This window comes from Silurus aristotelis (genome assembly GCF_946808225.1).
Source record: "Silurus aristotelis genome assembly, chromosome: 13".
Lineage (NCBI taxonomy): Eukaryota > Metazoa > Chordata > Actinopteri > Siluriformes > Siluridae > Silurus > Silurus aristotelis.
This window is the reverse complement of record NC_139586.1, coordinates 28,708,621-28,728,187: the sequence shown is the minus strand read 5'-3', so window position 1 is coordinate 28,728,187 and position 19,567 is coordinate 28,708,621. Positions and strand designations below refer to the sequence as shown.

The window sequence follows — 19,567 nt, the reverse complement described above, 5'->3', positions numbered from 1 at the left end:
GGTGTCCCAATACTTTTGGTAACATATTGTATAAAGTAAAGTGTAAATTGTTTGGTACACATTTATGATTGATACATTTTATTCATAAAATGTATTTCTTAATAACTTTTGTCTTTTGCAAACTTCATAAACTCTGAGATGTGTTTTTAATGCATCCTGGTCCATGACATGATATTTGATCAGTAACCATCAGTAACATTTCTGTTGGTGGTTCCTTCTGCCTTGATGTTGCTTTTTCCTCTCCATATTTCCTTCTCCTCCCCAGCAGTGTGTAATAAAGTGCTGTTTTTTTCTCAGAGCACGAGAAGAACCGCCTTTGTAAGAGTGCAGATTACATGAACCTTCACTTCAAAGTGAAATGGCTTTACAATGAGTACTGCAAAGACCTGCCTTTCTTCAAGAGCAGAGTACCAGAGTACCCAGCGTGAGTAACTCCGTTTCACGTTTACGCCTCGGGGCACGTGCATGCAGAAAAACACGCCAATGTCATGAAGGTAGTGGCATTCGAGGCTAAGGATCTGTTTATTTGCAGGTGGTTTGAACCTTTTGTAATCCAGTGGCTGGATGAGAACGAGGAGGTTTCTCGAGACTTTCTGCATGGTGCTCTGGAGAGGGACAAAAAAGATGGAGTATGTTTTCCTTCATGACCATCAATTGTCTGTGCAATATTTCTGTGCAAGTCTGGTAGAAACATTAACTTGGATGGATGGATGGATGGATGGATGGATGGATGGATGGATGGATGGATGGATGGATGGATGGATGGATGGATGGATGGATGGAAAAGCATCAGTGACAGCATATAGCTTTATTATTGGATGGCTGGAAGGATGGAAGGATAAATGGATTAATGGATGGATGAATGGGCGGGTGGATGGATGGATGGATGGATGGATGGATGGATGGATGGATGGATGGATGGATGGATGGATAAGTAGATGGATGGGTGGGTTGGTGGATGGATGGATGGATGGATGGATGGATGGATGGATGGATGGATGGATGAGTAGATGGATGGGTGGGTTGGTGGATGGATGGATGGATGGATGGATGGATGGATGGATGAGTAGATGGATGAGTAGATGGATGGGTGGGTTGGTGGATGGATGGATGGATGGATGGATGGATGGATGGATGGATAAATAGATGCATAAATGGATGGATAAATGGATGGATAAATGGATAGATGGAAGGAAGAGCATCAGTGACAGCATATATCTTTATTATTGGATGGCTGGAAGGATTAAATGATGGATGGATGGATGGATGGATGGATGGATGGATGGGTTGGTGGATGGATGGATGAATGGATGGATGGATGGATGGATGGATGGATGGATGGATGGATGGATGGATGGATGGGTTGGTGGATGGATGGATGGATGGATGGATAAAAGAGCATCAGCAACAACTAATATATTTATTATTATATTAATAACCAAAATTACTATAATGTCTCAAATAAGATACCTCAGTTCTTTCTTCTTCTGTTTCCAGGTCGTACCATGCATGCATTAGATGTCACACCTACTGGTGTCTAGCCACAAATACCAGCCGCCCTCCTGACTATCTGGCTGCAAAACTTTAACTTTTCCTCTCCCACTCACTCTTCTCCCACTCTTTATTTCTGTGTTTCTCTACACAGTACCAACAAACATCAGAACACGCTCTCTTTTCCTGCTCAGTGGTGGACGTCTTTTCTCAGCTCAACCAGAGCTTTGAAATTATTAAAAAGCTGGAGTGCCCCGACCCACAGATTGTGGGCCACTATATGAAGCGCTTTGCTAAGGTGAACACATTTCAATCACTTGAGAAAATGTTTTAATGCATGATTAATGCAGCGTGCATTTCTGTTTGACCATTTTTAATAAAAATATAAATATATAAAAAATATAAAAGAGGCAAAATTTTAACTTTAAGTCCTATCTTTACTCTACAAAACATAAACAAACTCCACCAAAAACATTTTTTAATTACTAAATATTTGTTTTTATTGATGCCCAGTCTCAAATCAAGCACCAAAATCCGCCATGACGCACACATCCGGCAACTAAAACCATCCGTGTGGAAACATAACAAAGGTTCCGTTTGGTGTCCTGATAATTTGTGTAGTTTAAAACACCATAATTACTTTAAAACTTTTTCAAGAATATTTAGTCTTCATTCTCTATGTTGCGTTTGATATAATTAATAATTAACATGCATTTGCATGAACTATTTATTTGTCCGTGTTCATGTTAATTAGAGTATTAAAAACTTCAAGAAGCATTCATTTAAGGTACATTTAGAACAGATACAAATGTGTGATTAAGTTGCGATTAATCACCATTCAACTCATAACGATCATACAATTAATCACGAGTAAATTTTTTAATCGACTATATGTATATATTTATATATATATATATACATTCACTTTCTGCACAGATTTGTTAATAATGATAATTCTTATGCTTTATTTTTACATAATTTTTTCTTCTTTATTGTTTTATATTGTTTTATATATATTTGCTGTAGTTTGCCTGTAGCCTCACAAGCGTTTTATTTTACAAACTGTCACTGACATCTGTACGTATGACAAATAAACTTGAAACTTGACGTTTTGGTTCCGGTTCGCTGGCTAATTTTATATTTTATATACTGTATATATGCCCAAGCTTCTGTTAAATGAGTCAATTCAATGTCTTATAGTCAGAGACGTAACTGTTCCTTTCCTTTTGTTCTTTTCTTTCGCAGACAATTAGCAACGTTCTGCTCTCCTATGCCAGCATAATCTCTCGAGACTTCCCTCACCACTGCACCAAGGAGAAAGTGGTAACTCTTTATTTCATGTCTTCTTCTTCTACTTTTCTCCTCAATAATTTCCATGGTTTTCTAATGTCACGTTTTTCTTTTCATACGATTCTAGAATGCTAAGGATGGTGCTATAAAGGTGCGTATCAAAGCTATACATTTGAATAATTTGGACTTCAAGTCTTGAATATCGTGGATGTGAATGTAGAGTTGTTCGTGTCCTCCTTTCAGTTCAGCAGCCCAGAGATTTGCTGACTGATTGCTTTGAAAGCAGATGCTGAATGTTATATTTTGCACCGTGTAACATGAATATGCTGTGATGCTCTGATTTCCACAGCCCTGTATTCTGATTAACAACATTCAGCAACTGCGGGTACAGCTAGAGAAGATGTTTGAGGCAATGGGAGGCAAGGATGTGAGTCTTCCTAAAATGTTCTTTTAGTAAATTTGCTATATCAACACTAGGTTAGTTTTTCCTGAAATGAGGTTTTCTTGTGGAATGTCGTGTTCTAGCTGAACGTTGAGGCGAGCGACATCCTGAAGGAGCTGCAAGTGAAACTGAACAATGTTCTGGATGACCTGGCTAGGATCTTTGCCACCAGGTAGTGCAAGGGATCAACCTGGCTGGATAGTCTGCTTCTTCTGACTTCTCAACTTGTAATTTATGATCCATGTCTGTTTTTTTTTCACAGTTTCCAGCCCAACATTGAAGAGAATGTGAAGCAGATGGGAGACATTCTGAGCCAAGTAAAAGGCACAGGCAATGTGCCAGCTAGCGCCTGCAGCAGCGTGGCTCAGGATGCAGACAACGTTCTGCAGCCCATCATGGACTTCCTTGACAGCAAGTGAGTTTTCTCTACCATCCGGCCTTCCAGCTGGTATTTTCCATTATTCCTCATTACTTCTCTATCCTATCAAAGATGCAACCAAGAGCAAGAGTGTAGGTCTACACTGCATCGCCAAAAGTTTGTGGACACCTGATTATAAGATGTTTATGTACTTTTGGAACATACCATTCCAAATTTTGCTCTTATATTAACCTCCAATCTTCTGGGAAGATGTTCCACTAAATTTACTGAAATATAAATTTTGAAATATTCAGCCACAAGGCTGTTAGTAAAGTCAGGTACTGATGTAGGTGAGAAAGTGGAGGGCCTGGGGTGCAGTCAGTGTTCACATTCAATATGTTCATTAGGTTTGGAGCTCTATTGCAGGAGATCTTTCACTCCAACCCATTGAAAGCAGATCTTCATGGAGCTGGCTTTGTGCACAAGGGGAATGTCATACTGGAGCAGGTTTGGGTCTCCTAGTTGAAAATTTTCAAAGTCATCCTATACAATTGTGTACCTCCAACTTAAAAGTTTAGAGAAGATCCACAAACAGCTGGAAAAGTCAGTTGTCCCCATTCTTTTGTCCATATAGTGTAGTGGGAGTAGGTGGCGCGAGACGTATTCTTTTTTCATTGCTATTTTCTTTTAGCTTGTCGCTGTTCGCTAAGATATGTGAGAAGACGGTCCTGAAACGAGTGCTAAAGGAGCTCTGGAAACTTGTCATGAACACCATGGAGAAGACCATCGTTCTGCCTCCTTTAACCGATCAAACGGTGAGAGACTTTGCAAACTGGCCAAAATATGAATAACGCTTCAATCCAACGTATAAATAAAGCTCGAGCTGCTATTACGATGCAATCACACCGGCAGCATTTGTTTTCAATTTGCACCTCTGCGTTCATCCTGCATTGGTTGCTCATGGTCAGGAGTTTACTGCCGATGGTTTCGCGGATAAATAAAAAAAAATAAAACCTAGAAAAGAACATATACAGAAACAGACACATTTAATATACAACCCCAATTCCAAAAAAGTTGGGACACTGTATAAAATCGAAATTAAAAACAGAATGCAATGATTTGCAAATCTCACAAACCTGTAATCGATTTATAATAGAACAGAAATCGAATGTTTAAACAGAAAATGTACCATTTTAAGGAAAAAACAAGATCATTTTGAATTTGTTGGCTGCAACACGTCTAAAAAAAGTTGGGACGTTATTAAAATTAAACAGTTAGATGAACGTTTTTCAACTAATAAGGTTAATTGACAGCAGGTCAGTAAGATGATTGGGTATAAAGTCTCTCAGAAGTAAAGCTGGTCAGAGCTTCACCAATCTGTAAAAGACTGTGTCTACAAATTGTGGAACAACTTCAGAATAATGTTCTTCAAAATCAAATTGCAAAACAGTTGAATATCTCATCATTTACAGAACATAATATCATCAATAGTTGCACAAGGAACAAGGGAAACAGAAAACATGACAAAGGACACCCAGAACTGGTCTCCTCACTTCCCAAATGTATGTGGACAAAAGATATGATGCTACACAGTGGTCACCATGGACCTGCCCCAATTTTTTATGTTGCAGCCGTCAAATTTAAAATGACGTGATATGTTTTCTATGTTTTTTTATGAACAAAATATGGGTTTGTGAGATTTGCAAATCATTGCATTCTGTTTTTATTCACTTTTTACCCAGTGTCCCTTTTTCTTCTGTAAGTGGAGTTGTAGACTTGGCTGAGGTTTTGCAAATTCTGTCCACACGAACAATATCTATTCCTGCTAAATATAGATGGAAAGTTGGTGTATAACACACACTGCATTGCATCACTGTCTGCTAGTGTCGAAATTAAGTTAAAAATGCAGCTGTGCCCAAAAACAAAAATAAAACGGGAAGTGGCAAATCAGTGATTAAAGCATTGCACTCTCTCCACCAAGCTGCCACTGTGGGCCCTTGAGCAAGGCCCTTAACCCTCAACTGCTTGTTTGTAAGTCGCTCTGTAAGGGATTGTCTGCCAAATTCTAATTGTAAAATGGGAAAATTACTGTATGCAGTTATCAAGAACATATAGAACCAGATACCATTTGTTTTACTATAGATGCAAAAAAAAAACCCACATCTATAATTTTGGGTATAATTTACAAAACTTCACAGACTTTGCATGGCTAATCGATGCTCTACGTCGTATAGATTGCTAGCTTTAAATTGAGTGATTTTAAACCACCATTGCTGCCTGTGTGAGAGCAAGCGTTCCTAACTTTTAATATTGCATATTGGTTTTTTTTTCAATCCTGAGGCCTGTCCTAGCTGGATGTCATGTGACTATAATACTCCAGTACGAGTTGTTTTTAACATTTCCCTGTTCCCTGAACCACCTTGCATTAATAAAACACCTATTTCAGAGAAAAGACTCGATATTGGCTTTGGGAGTGCACCATTATCACCCACTTAATAGGCTGCTCTTTGCTCTCTTTTGTTTTGGTAATAATTATTATTGAATAAAAAAGACATTTTTACTATGGGATCAGAGACCAGCCTGATTTTATTTGTCTTTATACATCTGTTATTATTTGTGTTTGTTTATTTATTTATATATATATTTTTTTGTACAAAAGAGCCCCATGTCTTAGTCATTTTCGGAATAAACTCGCATTCTTGGGAGCTTTAACTCTGGAACCCAGCAAGCACTAATTCAGAAGATCTGAAGCCAGCAGTGTGCACACTCAGGGCCTTTTAGATGTTGTTTTGATGTGGGGCTCTTTGCAGCTTCACTGACCCTTTTTTTCTGATTATTATTACATTCTCGCTTGCCCCCTCGCTCTTCTTCCTCCTCCTTCTCCTCCTACTCCACAGATGATAGTAAGTACAGCAGCCCTCCTCTGTGTGCGTCTGTCTGTCCTGCAGTACGTCAGTACCCCGGGTGGCCTCCCACCCAGCTACCCACCTACCCACCCACTCCTGCTCTGTGTGGCTGCAAGTTTCATCCTTTCCCTCCTTCCCTTCCTTGTGTGCATCGACCATCCGTCCATCACATCTCTTCGTCTTACTGTCTCTCTACATCCGCACCGTTCAGCATCTCTCCCGTTCACCTCTTGTTTCCAGCTGAGGTGGCTGCCGCATGGTGCATTCCTGGTTGACTCAAAAGAGGCCTTTTCTTCTTAACGAATCTGGTGGCCCCCTTCTACACTTCCTGTCCTCCTTCTATCTTTCCCTTTACTTTCTCGTCTCTGGAAGTGGCACTCTGCCACACTTCCACTGTCCCTCGTTCCTCGCTGTGCATTGCGTGGCAGGTTGCGGCCTGGGTGCCTCTGGTGGTGGCTTTGTGGTTTGGTTGGTAACCTTCACCCGTTTGAACCCCCTCTCTCCCCTGTCGGTCTGTCGCTTGCGTCTCAACCGTTAATTCTGATCTACAGTCTTCTCTTTGCCAGACTCTGTTTTGTCAGTCTGTACTTTATTGTTTTGAGGTTCAAATGACTTAACCTGTTTGTGTTTCATTCCAGGATCAATCTCTGACTTTTCATTTGTATCATTAAATATTATAGTCGTATCATAATAACTGCATCCTCAATGTACCATATTTTTTAAGTATATATTGTTTTATCTTCTTACTTTTATTTCTCTTTTTTCCCACATCATTTATTTAAGAATGTGATTGTTGTTACTCTAATGATTCGATGAACATGTGCACCTGTGGTCCCCTTGTTCTGCAGTAAGATCAGGTGGATTCTAGATTTACTATATGGCCAAGGGTTTATGGACACCCAAAAATATGATTGGTATGTGCGTTATTTTAAACATCCCATTGACCAGTTGGTCTCCATTTGCACCTATAATAAGCTCCACTTTTCTGACGAAGATGGTCCTCTAGATTTTGTGGAGATTTATTCAGCCACAAGGTGTGGTGAGGAGGCCTGTGGTGCAGTCATCAGATTCATCCAAACGTTGTTGAGGTCTATAGCATGATCTTTTACACCAACCACATTGAGAATTGCCATGCTGGATCAGGATTGGATCTCCTAGTTGGAAGTGATGGGAAAACTTTGCTAGCAAATCTAAGACATTCTATAAAGACAGAGAACCACATATGGGTGGAAAAGTTGGGTTTCCATATACTTTTGGCCCTATAGCGTGTACCTAAAATTGAAGCATTTGGTTTTTGAGGCATCACATCCAATCCGCACGCCGGTATTGTGATTAGCCCCTCAGTGTGTGAGAAACACACGAGTGCTTCTGAAGTTAATGATGCATTTCCTCTCTTCACAGGGCAGGGTGAAGCTTGCTTGTCACAGTGATGTAAGAACTAAAACCAATTGAGTTCAATGTGTCCTGTCTTCCTTTCTCTCTTGTTCTCATTTCTCAATGTGTTCCTTCGCTGTTGCTTAGCTCCTCCTGTCTTACTCAGTCTGAAGCCGTTGGTTCTCGTTTGTTCTTCAAGACTCGCCTTTAGCCCTAGCTCTCTCCATCTCAGACTTCCTGTCCATAGCGAGTGAATAATTCCAGGCTTTAGGCTTCACATTTTTTATGATGAATACTCTAACCTGCATATTAATTGATCTGATAAGCTGATTATTAATTATCAGCTAATTAGTCACTAAACATTAATATTTTCTTTTATTATTACAGCGAGGAAAACACTAAACCAGACCTGGAACTCATGTAGGTTTCAGTAAAACATTTTTATACACTGGATATGGATAAATGTTTGTGGACATTTGAACATCCTGTTCCACATTTAGTCCACATTCACTTTTATAATACTCTCCACTTTTATAGAAAGATGTTCCTCTAAATTTGTGGAGATTTTGTGGAGATTTATTCAGCAACAAGGGTGTTAGTAAAGTCAGGTACTGATGTAGGAGGCTACGGAGATGTTCCAACTCACCCCAAAGATGTTTAGTAGGGTTTATAGCTCTTAAGCAGAGTCCTTACTATAGTTCCCTTTCAGAAACTCGAGCTGCGTCGAAACGCTTTTGGGAACACGCCCGAGTGTTCACGCTTTGAAATAATGTGTGTAATCAGTCAAAAATTGGACGCTGGCCGTCACCACCTCCTATCTGTACAGAAACGGAGCGTCTTGCACTGCCCCTGCAATGGATCCTGCATGGCGCTCTGCACCGAAGCCCTGTGAAGGAACAGATCTGAAGACTGTCATCTTTAATAAGAGGGCTACGGCGAAAATATCCTGACATAGGACATTCTGGGGATCCGGAAGGGACGCGTTGCAGTATCCAGTGCTGTCCTGCCCCTTCTCAGGGACCTGGTCCGTTAACCCTGCCACTGAATGTGCTTCAGGGCATGGTCAGCTCCAGGAAGCATCCGCCTCGGTCTCCACCCGGTCTCGTAGTGGTCCAGTAGAACTTGCTGCGTCCTTCGAGGCTCCTAGGGTCGCTTCAGGGCACTGCCCCGGCTCTAAGCACACCAGAGGTCAGTCTTGAGAGACCGATACCCCTAAGAGACTTCCTGGCATCCTGGAAAGCTCTGCCAGGTGTGTCTCAGTGGGTCCTGCCCACTGTAGAGCGAGGTTATTCGATACATTTCAAGTATTGTCTGCCCCATTTAGACAATACTTGAAATGTATCGAGTATTGTCTGCTCCATTTAGACAGGGTTCTTCCCACTCTGGTGGGAACCGAGCAGGCTCTGGTCATGGAACGAGAGGTAAACACTCTCCTAAGCAAGGAGGCCATTTAGGTGGTCCCTCCATCAGAACGAGTCCTATTTTGGAACTCTCACCCCACACCTTTACAAAATGTGTCGATGCGGCTCTGGTCTCCCTGAGACTTCAGGGCATCCGCATCCTCAACTATATCGGCCATTGGTTGATATTAGCTCAATCAGAGCAGTTAATAGTCTGCCATCGAGATGTCCTTCTTGCTCACATGAAGGTTTTGGGGTTTAGGCTGAACGCCGGGAAGAGTGTGCTTTCTCCATTACAGAGAACCACCTATCTCAGCGCCATATGGGATTTGACTACTTTGTGCATGCAGCTTACCCCTGCCCGCACTGTGGCTATCCTTTAGGCCATCAAGAAGGTCAGAGAAGGACAGCCTCTCACTGTCAGGCAGTTCCAGAAACTGCTAGGGCTCATGGCAGCTGCACCAAGTGTTATCCCATTTGGCCTTCTGTACATAAGACCCATTTAGTGGTGGCACAGGACGGACCCTTTGGTTCTCATGGAAGGGCAATGCCCTCCATACGATCAAGACACGTGGCTATGCCTATGTGCCTTAGATGTTTGAAGAGATCCTGGGTTCCTGTCTAAGGGCACCGTGTTGGGAGTTCCCAGTCGTCGCGTACCGCTAATGACGGATGCGTCCCTCACGGGGTGGGGAGCGGTCATGAGTGGTTACTCCACCCAAGGTTTAGGGATATAAATCTACACTGGTATGCTAGATTACAAACTTAATATAAATATAACTCTTTAATTCTACAAAGAAAACTTGGAAGTGCTAATTTAATTGTTTTAGGAAGAGGAAGGTCTCCAACTGTCACTTGAAGATAGCCAGGTACTCCTCTGTACGCATATCTATGGGAAGTTCATTCCACCACCTCGGTGCCAGAACAGAGAAAAGCCTTAAAGTATACCTTACCTCTCATTCTGAGAGAAGGTGGTACCAGTCGAGCAGTGCTGGAGGATCTCAGACAGCATGGTGCAGTGCAAGGTGTGATGAGATCTCTGAGGTAAAATGGTGCTGGTCCATTTTTGGCCTTGTAGGCAAGCATCAGTGTTTTGAATCTGATACATGCAGCTACTGGAAGCCAGTAAAGGGAGTGCCTTGATGGTTTCTTACATCAACCATTAAGGATGTCTGTGCTCGTGCCCACTGTACAGGCTGGCGCACCAGATCCTCCTGTGGGCCTGGGGGAAGCTCCTCTTAGTGAGAGCAGCTTACAACCCGGGTCGATTAAACAAAGGAGCAGACACCCTGTCGAGGCAGGGGTTGAGACCCGGGAAATGGTGGCTCCACCCTCTCGTGGTGGAGCAGATTTGGGAGAGATTCGGCAAAGCCCAGGGGGATCTGTTCGCATCTCAAGAGATGTTGCACTGTCACTTCTGGTTCTCCCTTAGTCCTCCAGCCCCACTGGGACGCCATGGCCCAGGCATGGCTGAGGCTGCGTCTATACGCCTCCCCCTTTTTTCGTGGCACACAGAGGCTGAGGCTGAGGCTGAGGCTGTGGCTGAGGTTACATATGTAACCCTAGATTTCTGCAGGAATGAGACGCTGCGTCTCTAAGCCACACTGCCGGTGTCCCTACAGCGCTTCCTTTTCCCTTACAGAAGCTGGCGCTCGCCTCCCTCCATGTGCGTTTTATATTTCCTGGTCGTGACGGTCACCTGCTGGTGACAACCAGCCTCCAATTTTTGACACATTATTGCAGAGCGTGAACACTCGGGCACGTTCCCAAAGCGTTTTGATGCTGCGTCTCATTCCCTCAGGGAACTAGGGTTACATACATAACCTAGAGACGTATCATCTGGTCCTACTAGGTTTATCCACCATGTTGTGTAGTTCAGTAAGTATCTTAGGATCTAATTATCACTGGAACATAATAGGTCGGTGTTTCCTCTTTTTTTCTCTCTGGCTGGTTTTGAAGTGTCCATAGTCACCATTAAAACAATTTGTAATGTCTAAATGTCCACAAAAGTGGTTCACGGTTCAAGTGAAAGTAAGCTATTTAAATATAAGCAGTTTTTCATAGGTATTTATTTTTCTTCTTTTTTTTTTTTTACCTAGCCCGTTAGGTGTCAATGTTATAATCAGAGATGTAAAGAGTCGCTGAAAATCCATTTCAAGTAAAAGTATAGATTCTTTTCTGAAAAAAACTTACTCCATGACAAGTTCAAAGTCCGTGATTTCAATATGACTTGAGTAAAAGTCTTCCAGTATCTGATTTAAACAGCACTTGAGTTTTTGACTTCGTATTGAGCTTAAGCTCAAAGTCCTCCACAATAGTAAAAAGCCAAAAACATGCAATTTTTGTGAGGTTTTATTTCCTAAATCATGATCTTTCAAAAAAGAATTTTCTTCAAATAACAAATAAGATAAAAAAAATTTGATAAAAAAAAATTTATCATGTCACAAAGTAGAAGAACCGTCAGTATTCAAAAAACGAATATAAAGAAAGTAAATAATTTTTGATAAAGTAAAACCTAATATTCATAGCTGATTATGATTTAATGCAACTCTTAGAGAAGGGCAATATTTTTATTCAACTTCAACAAAAGCTGGTTCTCAAAGTTTTTGGAATTTATTGAAGCTCTTTTTGGACTGAAAATGTGGCCAGCAGTGCAAAAAAGTCACTCCCAGGCAGAAGATGTGGGAAGGGGAGTGTTGAGCCTTAATGATATTTTCAACAAAAGTAAAGAATGTAATTATCAGTGGTGGACAGTAATGAAGTAAATGTAATTTGTTCTTGCACTTAAGTTGCTTTTTCGTGTATCTGTACTTTACTGAAATATTTTCATTTGTGGAGACTTTTACTTTAAATTCACTACATTTCAAAGTCAAATATCTTTTTACTCATCTACATTTTGTGAAATCAGTTGTTCCTTTTTACTTTGTTTGAGAAGTTGGACACTAAGGAAGGAGAAAAGGATTTGTACCGATTGGCCAGGCAGAGGAACCGAGTTTAAAGGGAAACTTTTACTTTTTCTGGAGTCACATTTTACTGAGTGGATTCAATGTAGTTAAGAAGAGACTAAAAGTTTCTTATATCTTCGATACTCAGTAAAACTAGAACGTAGCCAGAAAATGACAACTACAATGAATTACATTTACTGAAATATATTACACCACTGGTTTTAATTGCATTCAATTAGATGTATCCAAAAGCATTGGTGCTTTCAGTCATATTTCTGTACCAATGTTGGTAATGTGAAGTCCAACATGGAGCTCACACCCCCTTCCTATTAAACTCTAAAGTCATGACACTCTACAAACAGAAACCTGACAGTGTCTTGACTAATTTTACAAATTTTCTATCATACTTGCTTTGATAAAACCATGAATTGTTTTTTTATCCTGATTGAAAATGTCACATAAGTTGATATCCGGTCCGCCAGTGTACCGATAGAAAGGGTTTAATTTAAAGTCTTTCTGTTTCTCGTTTTTTCCCATGTGTTTGTGGAATGTTTGTTCTTTTTTCAAAGTATCACAAGTATATTTCTTCCTCCTCCTTTTCTTCTTCTTCTTCTTCTTCTTTATATTAATAAACACTATATCAACAAACGTTTGTGGACACCTGAGCAGATTGATATGTGCTTCTTTTTGAACATCCCATTCTACATTTTGTCTCCATTTGCTCTTATAATAACCTCCACTCTTCTGAAAAGATTTTGCACTAGATTTTGTGGAGATTTGTGGAGCCACAAGGGCGTTTAAAGTCAGGTACTGATGTAGGTAAGGTGAGGAGGCCTGGGGTGATGTTCACATTCATTATGTTCAATAGGGTTGAGGTCAGCATGTGCCTTCAACTTTGTGGGATCAGTTTGGAGAAGAACCACATAGGACTGGAAAAGTCAGGTGTCCAAATACATTTGCCCATATTGTGTATCACTCTAGCAGTCACATAGGGTTTACTTTTCTAGACCTTTTAGCTCTGTGTGTGTGTGTGTGTGTGTGTGTGTGTGTGTGTGTGTGTGTGTGTGTGTGTGTGTGTGTGTGTGTGTCAGTCGTGTCCTCTTTACACTGCTGTTTTACTGTTGTGTGTTACATTCTGTAAATGCTATTTGTGTGTGTGTGTGTGTGTGTGTGTGTGTGTGTGTGTGTGTGTGTGTGTGTGTGTGTGTGTGTGTGTGTGTGTGTGTGTGTTTGTGCGTGAGAAACACTGTCTTTGATTTCTACAGCTGTTTTTGTTTCGTAGCTTTTGTTTCTCGTCTCGTCCTACTCCATAACCTCACCACTATCCTTTCCTTTTCTCTTCTGTCCTCGTTTTGTGTGTTTTGTCTCCTTCTCCAGGGTACACAGCTAATTTTCAACGCCGCTAAGGAGCTTGGGCAGCTTTCCAAGCTGAAGGTAACGTACAGTTTGTGGATCTACATTTGTGGATCATATAGCATGTGATGAAATGTAAGCTGTGTTTGTTCTCCCTCGGTAGGAGCACATGGTGCGTGAAGAAGCCAAGGCTTTATCACCCAAGCAGTGTGCAGTTATTGAGTTGGCTCTGGATACCATCAAGGTAAAAATCTTTCGTATTATGAGGAGCGATCTGATGTTATTTTGTCTCCTGAACATCTGATATACATCTTATTTACATGGGTTAATAATTGAATTTCCGTGATCTGGACATGGCCTGCACTGTTTGTGCGCTGATAATTATGCTTTATTTTGCAGCAATATTTCCATGCTGGAGGAGTCGGCCTGAAGAAGACCTTTCTGGAGAAGAGTCCTGATCTGCAGTCTCTTCATTATGCCCTGTCCCTCTACACACAAGCCACAGACAAGCTCATCAAGACATTTGTACAGTCACAGAATGCACAAGGTAATTTATCTTGCATTTTTTAGGCAGATAATATGCACCAGACTTGTAGGATTGACTCTTGGATGTAGGCTCTGATTGACCGACTCATGACTTGACTCTGGACTTGACAATGGTTTCAGGCTCCAACCAACATGTACAGATTCCACTCGAGTCTCCATCAGTGAACAGTTGATAACTTCTGCAATTATAAAACTACACTGTATGAACAGAAATTTGTGGAAAACCTGACAATAAGATTGGTATGTGTTTCTTTTTGAGCAACCCATTCCACATTCAGTTTCCATCTGCTCTTATAATAACCTCCACGATTCGGAAAAGATGTTGCACTAGATTTTGTGGAGATTTGCGCTCACCCTAACCCTAACCCTGTCCATTAAGTGTATAATAACGATGAGGTTCCCTTCAGAGTCTGGTTCCTTTCAAGGTTTCTTCCACATTTCTGCTCAGGACGTTTTTCCATCACATCTGGCTCGCTCATTAGAAAAAAACCTCTAGGGATAAATTTCTAAATAAAAAAATGTATATTCTATATTTGTCTCTGTCAATCTGTTTTGCGACAATGTCGATCGTGTCGAAAGTCCTGTACAAATAAAACTGAATCTAATCTAAATTAATTACAGCGCAAATCTCAATTGACGTCTTTTTCCGACCACAAGCGTGTGGCTTGTCAGTGTCGTGACGCTCGTGCACAGTAATTTATTGCGCTGCTATTCACTTGGAGCTGAAAGTGGTAATTAAACACAACAGCAGAAAGAAAAGCACAGAGCAGTGTTGGGAGCACAGCTGTTTTATTAAAGTGGTTAAAGTTTGTCAAAAGGTGAGTCAGAAAAGAGTGAATTTGATATGCTCTGACTTTTTTTGTTTCATTTATAGTTTATTAATGTTATAATTTATTTCACATAAATTAGAAGGTTTTGCCCATAAGTAGTGGTGTTTCTGTATAATGTTGTAATTTAATAGAGGAAATTATAGGTCCTAGATAGAGGTGTCTATAGTGTTGGGTATATTTACTGTAGATTCATGGTGTTTGAGAGACACATGCATGTTCCTTTGGTTTCTATGCAGCAAACAAATCCATAAATCCAGATGTTCCAGGTTTATTTTCATTGAAAATCCTCCCTTAACAGCTTTACAGACTCTCGGCATCCGGACAGTTTGTTTCTTCAAACATTCAGCTGAAATACTTTGGTAGAAATTTGCCAAATTTGTTCTTCACTAGTTGGAGATTTTTTTTTTCTTTCTTGTGATGCAGTTCATCCCAGAACAGTTCAATAGGATTTAGGTGCGGTGACTGGGCAGGTCGTTCTACGATAGATCAAGTCAAGAGGCTTTTATTATCATTTCTACTATACACAGTGGTACACAGTACACAGTAAAAACGAGACAACGGTTCTCCAGAACCCTGGTGCTACACTAAACAACAACAAACAAAACAACATAGAGCTACAACACAAGTTACATAAAGTGCATCGAGTGCAACCTGGTGCAAACAGTGCAGACAGACGACACAAGACAAGACACAAAACCCAATATAGCGCCGACCAGTAAACCAACTGTATACTTGATTATACAGTACTGTACGAGAAGACTGTAAAAAAGATATCACTCCAGACATCTGTTTGCTCTCTAAATAACACTTACAGAACTCGGACGTACGGTGAATTCGGTTCCAATGAGCCACAGTCCAGACAGAACTGCATGGTGTTGAAGTACGGAATTGAGCCATGTTGATTCAGGATTCCTTTCTCTTCCCGGAACCTTCCCTGCTCCAAAACAACCCCAAAACATGAAGTGGAGGTGAAAGAAACAAAAGGATCATGTGTTTCAAAAAACATTAAACAGCAGGTGTTTCCACACTTATTACTGCCACTGTAAATATTTTCCCCAGAATGTTCTTGCGAGCCCAGGATTGAGTCACTACCCAATGGTTGAGGGCTCTTATGTTTATGACGAATGACTTGGAACTTGACTTGACTTGACTTCTTCCATGACTTGTACATTTCTCTGTCTTCTGTTTTATCAGGAAATACAGACTTTCTGCTGGGAATGGTGTACTTTTCTTTTCCTTCCTTTTTTCTTGTAGCCTTGATTTTAAAATGGAAATAATTACACAGTTTGGTTTTCAGTGCCTCTGGGAGAGAAAGCTTTTTAATGAAAGATCACTTGAAATGTAATTAGAATAAATGTCATTCTTTTAGCCTGAGCATTTAAATGTGTGTGTGTGTGTGTGTGTGTGTGTGTGTGTGTGTGTGTGTGTGTGTGTGTGTGTGTGTGTGTGTGTGTGTGTGTGTGTGTGTGTTGAGTAAAAGCAGTTTATCAAATATCAAAAACCCTACCAAGGCCCGAAGTGCTTATTGAACTATTGGTTTATTGTCTCTTTGTCTGTTTTTCTTTCTTACTTTCTCTTTCTCGGCATTTGATTTCTCTGTCTCCTTCATGTTCTCTTTTCTATCGTAATTTCTATGTTTTCTCCTCATACATCCTTCAACTCTTGTCTGTTTTTAATGCTCCGTATTTTCCCATCCTGTCCTCCACCCTCGTCTTTCCACCAGTTCATGGAGGGAAGGGGATAAGGTTCACCAATAGCGAGGATGTGTACCCCGAAAAGGGTACGTCTACAAAGGGCTCACACCCTGCATCACCAAGGTCCCGTCAGTGGCCCAAACGAAAGCTTCTTTCAGATGATGATCGGATAGATCACGTGCATCCCATACAAATGGCCCAATTGCATGCCCACTCATGTCCCACCAATGCAGTCTTAACATTGCATGTATAAGGTCTTAGGATCACTGACTTACTGTATGTGCACATACATTGCTGGAAGATGCATACAGGCACTACAGATGAAAAAAACCCTGAACAGAGAGTATGCGTGCATGTTCTTATTTTATGGTGGCAACCAAATGTCCCCACAAATATAAAATATAGAACTTGTGGAGTCATTTGGCTGGTTCCCACAAGTCAAACTGTTTTTCATGATTGAGAAAGTGAGGATAATGTGCACATTGTTAAGAGAATGTGTGGGTGTGTGTGGGTGTGTGTGGTTGGTGTGTGTGGGTGTGGTTGGTGTGGGTGTGGGTGGTTGGGTGGGATGGGTGTGGGTGTGTGTGTGGGTGCACAAGTGGCAGAAAGCAAATTTAAGCGACTAAAGACAGATTATAAAATCTTTTTAGACCTGAGTGCCTTGTAAATATTGTTAGCATTTGATCATGTGAGCAGAGCCTTCGCTAGTATTTATTTGATATCACAATTTGAGTATAACAGCAATAATTACATCAGCAACATAAATAACATCAAGATTCAAGAAGTGACTGAGCAACTCAAGAATGTTGTAGATGGATTTGGACTGTAATTAATATCAACAGTCTGCTACAATGTTTCAGCACCAGGGACAGTTCCGCATTTTAATCACTGAACAGTAATGAATAGACTTTCAGTTTGTTTGAGGATGAGGATGGGGTTCCCTTTTGAGTCTCAAGGTTTCTCAGGGAGTTTTTCCTTCAGCACAGTCACCACTCATTAGGAATAAACTTAATTCAATTCAATTTCAATTAAATTTTATTTGAATATTACTTTTTACAATGTACATTGTCTCAAAGCAGTTTTACACAGATAAAGCAGAAATAATGTTATATAAATGAATGACTCAAAAAGGAACCCATACTCATCCTCAGCACTGAATGTTCATTCATTACATTTACATTTCAGTTACATTTCAGACGTGTCTCACCTCCTAGATCAATATTTGAGAAATTATTTTAGTCTTTTAAATGCAGCTTATCCAATGGAATGTCTGTGATTATGTCCACCCCCAAAGATCTGCCCCCAAATTCTGTAATTCCTGATTTACTCAGTTTTATCATCGAAATGACGTTGTTACATAAGTCTATAGAGCAGGGGTCCCAAGCTATGGCCCATATGACCCGCACATTTGCAACAGCCCTCTAAACAAACTCCTCTAAACGATTTAAATATATGTTTTACTTATATCATATCTGTATTTGATTTTTTTTAAAAAAAGGTCGGCTTTCAAATTAAAATGTCCCTTAGTTATTAATGGAGATTGATGAACCGATAGTTGATCGCTGGAACTGTTGGCTATTGAAAAAATCCTGCTTTCCACTGTTATTAGAAGAGCGGCCTCTAGAGGTGAATTACTGACACCACGTGCTGTTTGTTTTAGCACGGGAGACTGCCTGCTGCATGGAGAGCGCTATATTATATTCATTATTAATAAATTATTATTTATATATTCATATTTATTTTCTTTAGCAGGTTTAATGATTCAAAATCCACTATTGGTTGTTAGTTTCCTCCACCAACCATTTGCATAAGTAAGAACATTTCTTTATTTCAATAGCAATGAATATAATGAAAACAAAATTCATTATGATAGTAATAATGGTCTTTTAATAGGTTAAATATCTCTTGAAAAGTAACACTCATTTGTCTGTACTGTGCAGAACAAAATAGAAACTAATCCAGCATTAGGAGGCAAAATAAATACATTTAAAATCATAATAAAATCTTCACAATAATACTGGTAGTCACTCATGCTAATGTGATTTCTGTTAGAGACCCGCATTGAAGAAAGGAATAATTATGTGGCCCTCACAGAAAAGATATTTAGGGACCCCTGGTTTAAAGCATGCTCAATCGAATCTGTAGTGTTTCCTCCACATGACAAGACCTTAATGTCAGCAGTGTTTTGGGGCTGTTAGCATGCAGAACTTCATCTCTGTTCAGTCTGATACTCGTTTGTTTTTTTTGTGCGTTTTTTTTATTTATTTTTTTGAAGATAAACTGCTATGCTGATGCGAGCGGTCTTTCCCATGACGCCCACACAACAGTAGATGGTGTCTCACCAAATGTCTTCATGAATCTTAAATTATGTAAATGGTCTGCATTTAATTCAGAGGTTTCTCCACATGGGTAATGGGAACAAAAAAATCTTGCCACATCTACTTTAAGAGGTCTATTGCACCTGTATAATTCATATATCTCTACAACATGATTGCTATAAAAAAAAAAAAAGCAGACCAGGATTGAGGTCAAATTCTTTGTTCTGATGGTGCCATCCCCCACCCTAGTTTCTATTTGGAAACCCAGATACACCAGCACTTATTTCCTGGTTCCTGCAGTCAGAGTAATTATCGTGAAAGAACACTGCACCCTAAATAACTATTTATAGCTTTGCTTTGCATAGCGCAGAACGGATCAGTGAGATCCTGCTGAACTGAACTTTGCTGTCTAACTGGGCTGTGGTGAATCCTGTGAAACGTGGGCATCACCATCAACCCCCTGCTAGTTGAGGCTCTATAAGTACACCACATTTAGAGAAACCTAGATGCTGAAAGTACTGTTATCAGCCTGATTTTGATGAAACATTGAGGATATGAGGTGTGTGTTTGTGTGCTTTTGTACAAGTGTGTACGACAGCCATTATTTACTTCTGCATGTG

At 40.3% G+C, this 19,567-nt stretch overlaps 1 protein-coding gene across 1 annotated transcript in view; it reads left to right on the top strand.

Moving 5' to 3' along the window:
• unc13a (unc-13 homolog A (C. elegans)) overlaps positions 1-19,567 on the top strand; it is a 60,826-nt gene that overhangs the window by 34,771 nt on the left and 6,488 nt on the right. Inside the window, exons 28-40 of the mRNA XM_083559499.1 lie at positions 298-424; positions 533-629; positions 1,646-1,789; positions 2,737-2,814; positions 2,909-2,932; positions 3,131-3,208; positions 3,307-3,395; positions 3,486-3,638; positions 4,273-4,396; positions 7,889-7,918; positions 13,584-13,640; positions 13,723-13,803; positions 13,959-14,106. Coding sequence (XP_083415625.1) covers positions 298-424; positions 533-629; positions 1,646-1,789; positions 2,737-2,814; positions 2,909-2,932; positions 3,131-3,208; positions 3,307-3,395; positions 3,486-3,638; positions 4,273-4,396; positions 7,889-7,918; positions 13,584-13,640; positions 13,723-13,803; positions 13,959-14,106 — 1,230 coding nt within the window. The remainder of the gene's footprint in view (positions 1-297; positions 425-532; positions 630-1,645; positions 1,790-2,736; positions 2,815-2,908; positions 2,933-3,130; positions 3,209-3,306; positions 3,396-3,485; positions 3,639-4,272; positions 4,397-7,888; positions 7,919-13,583; positions 13,641-13,722; positions 13,804-13,958; positions 14,107-19,567) is intronic.